The 3,139-nt window shown below is 46.9% G+C and overlaps 1 protein-coding gene across 1 annotated transcript; it reads right to left on the bottom strand.

Moving 5' to 3' along the window:
* Window positions 1–1,691: 1,691 nt before the first annotated feature.
* IER3IP1 (immediate early response 3 interacting protein 1) lies at window positions 1,692–3,139 on the bottom strand (the record flags this gene model as incomplete). The annotated part of the gene is made up of 3 exons (XM_019610154.1): window positions 1,692–1,893; window positions 2,268–2,369; window positions 3,121–3,139. Coding segments are annotated over 3 exons (177 nt in total), but the record flags the coding sequence as incomplete, so codon positions are not given.

Below are 3,139 nucleotides of genomic sequence, written 5' to 3'. Positions count from 1 at the left end.
TATCTCAGCGTCGCCGCCGCGCAGAGCTGCCGTTCGTTCTCACTGCGCTCATCTGTTTGGAAGTTAGCCACGTCTGCAAACCGCGCACTGAGACCTCAGCCTCTTGAGAGCGCAGGTGGAAGGAGGGCGAGGTCCTTTCTTTACCTCATTTTCAGAGCTGCAGCTCGTAGCCTTTAGCACTTAAGAACCGCTTTAAGTCCGCACAGATAAAATACATGATATGCTAGCAGCGCTGCAAACCGATGGGAGCATCCACTGCTGTCTCCCGGGCGCTGCTAGGCCTCTGCCTCTCGACATTGTGTTGGGTTCACTCTGAGACCACACTACGACTTCATAGCAGCTCTCTGCTCTGAGCACGTGCTGAGGGTAAGAAAAAAGCCACGTGTTCTGAGAACAGCAGCTCTGCTACCAGGAACTGGACAAAGCTGAGCTTTGAGATACTCCCACTGTAGATGGATACAAAGACTTAGGAAAGAGAGTGCTTAACTTAGAAATTCAAAATTTATTTATAAGTTTTCGCTAAGAAAAAAAAAAAGGCAACAACGTAGACTCTTCTCCTGGTTATGCTCTACTCTGCAAAATACTGTAATTGGAGATCATTAAATTCATTTACACATTGTACAGATTATCCTTGTATACAAGAACAGTGAATGCTACAGTTGCCAAGACGCCAGAAGAAGAGATGACGAACTTAGCTGCTTTAAAACAGTGAACCTGCCGGCTTCCCTTTCGCCTTTCCTAGTTTAATAATAAGCTAAATCAACTTCAGACACTTGATCAAAGATGAAAAAACACAAAGTCTAGCTTTTCTAAAAACTTATTTGAGTACTGGTCATTCAGCACTGCTATCTAACACCAGACCCAATGCAGCAGTGTTAACTGAGGCTGCCTCCTTACTGTGGTCATCACTAATTTATCTGTGAAAGAACTGCAGGATTCTCACTTTCAGTAAGCAGTTAAGTGAACAAAGGAAGACAGAAGCAGCAGCCTGCAAATTTGCTGTTTTTAGCAAAGAACTGCATTTGAAAAGGAAAAGGTATTCTTCCCACATTACCCGAGAACCTCCAAACAGAGCAGCTCCCCATTCCCAACACACTGCTGAGCCCAAAGGCTTAACACACAGAAAAAATAACAGTACTTGACAGAACAGTAACAAATGCTAAACGTGAACAGGATCTGCTAAATAAACACAGAGTTGCCAGAGTACAGCTTTTTTAGATTTTGCATAGCAATTGCTCCTATTCTCAACCTGTTTCACATTGAGTATCATTGATCTGAGAAAAGAAAAATCCTAGCTTTTGTCAGACCAGGAAAAATTTGTTACTAATTTGTGCTAAATCACAAATTTGCCCATCTTCATTTCACCTCCTGTGGTATTTCAATAATTTATAACACGTTTGGAGCCTAACTCGTATTCCCTTAAAACAGAACTATGGCAATAACTGAAATAAAAACCACTGTCATTTTTAAATTCAGAAACAAACTGGGAAGCAGTTTGTTTCTAAATTCTAAATGCTAACCGAAGGAAGTTCATCCCTGAGTAACAAGACATTTCAAACCTGCCTCCTACCAACAGCCATCACGGTATGTTACTGACACCAACAGACCTCGTCACAATCCAACAGATTTGCAGCGTTTTTGCATGGATCCCATTACCTTGTTTAATGAAACTGAAAGTGAACATTAGGAAATAGGATAAATACAAACAGTGTCTTTTATTATTTTAAGTTGAACGGCAAACTGACAGTTAAACCGTGCTGTATCCCCGGAAAACTCAGAGCAATGAGGCTAGCAATTTGCTTCTTTGGATGTCCATAAGATTTTGCCACAGGAATCTTCAGCCGAACAAGAGGAGGAGCACAATTGTCACGGAGTTCACGGCTATCAGTGGCACTGCAGAGAAAACAAGAGGAAGTTTGAATCCGTTTCCTTCTGCGCATCACAGACTGATGCAATTTCACAGTGTCACCCTTCAGGGAGCAAAATCATTGACTGCTGAAGACATTTCCCTACGCAGAGTCGGGATCAGTGGAAGGAGCCAGGACCGTGGCCTGGTGTTTCTCCACTTTCTCTCTGCGTGGCTTTAGCACGATTTAGAAGAAGTTTATTTTGTGGTGAGCAAGACCATATTTGCCACAGGATGACAAACAGAAACAGCAGCTGTTTGTCAAAAGGAAGGGGCAAATGCTGCCGTTATGTCCTTAAAGCACAGCAACAGAACTTCACAGGCAGTGGCTGCTCAGACCAAACGACCGCCGTCATCTCACCTCTCATCACGGTCCGTACGGATCGAATGAGGTTCGTCAGCTGTGCTTTGATTCCCGGTTCCTCTCCGAATCCTCCGATCCCTTGGTCGCTTCCCCAGCCAACTGCACACCGTAAGAACAGCCACGTTAAAAAGCAAAGAACAACCACCGCCCCAGAACCGTCCAACAGATGCAATGTATCAGCAATATCAGCGCCATGAGCTGGAAGGGACACACAAACACAGATCGTGGAGCCCAACAAACGCAAACTGCATCGGAGAGCTGTGCTCAGCACTCCCTGAGTCCCAGAAGCTCTGGGGAAGGACCTTTCCTAGAAGGCCAACCTGCCCTCCCCACAGAGCCCATCTGAAGGCAAACAAAGCTGCGGGATGCACAGCGGGATGCTCCAGACGGAAGGACCAGGAGCTCTGGAGACAGCGCTGGGTTTTTTCTCGTCCTGCTTTGGCCTGGTTTGGAGAAACGAGGGCAAAAGCAGGAAATGGGGAGCCCTATTAAAAAGAATGGTGGCAGTCCGCAATTCTGCTCTGTGTCTTTTCCCTGCTCTGCGCTTTGGGTTTCTTTTGTTAATGAGGAAAACAGCATTCACCCCATGTCAGCATCCCGACATAGAGAGGGCACGGCGGGAGTAAATTGGAAAAGGCATAAAGAGAGTGGAAGAGGGCAGGCACAGAGCCGGCAGGAAGGATGCTGAGCACAAAATCCAACCGCAGGGTGAACATAAACCCCAGAGCATCGCGTTTCTCCCCCTCCCCCCAGTATCTAAGCGGGACGCGAGCAGGAGGGCCCGGGGCCCGGCAGCCACCTCCGGGCATGGCCGGGGGGCCGGGAGGCTGTGGGGGCAGGGACTTCTCACCGTGACGAAGGAAGCGCTC

The sequence above is a fragment of the Meleagris gallopavo genome, chromosome Z (assembly GCF_000146605.3).
Source record: "Meleagris gallopavo isolate NT-WF06-2002-E0010 breed Aviagen turkey brand Nicholas breeding stock chromosome Z, Turkey_5.1, whole genome shotgun sequence".
In the NCBI taxonomy this organism is placed as follows: Eukaryota; Metazoa; Chordata; class Aves; order Galliformes; family Phasianidae; genus Meleagris; species Meleagris gallopavo.
This window is presented reverse-complemented; position numbering and strand designations above follow the sequence as displayed.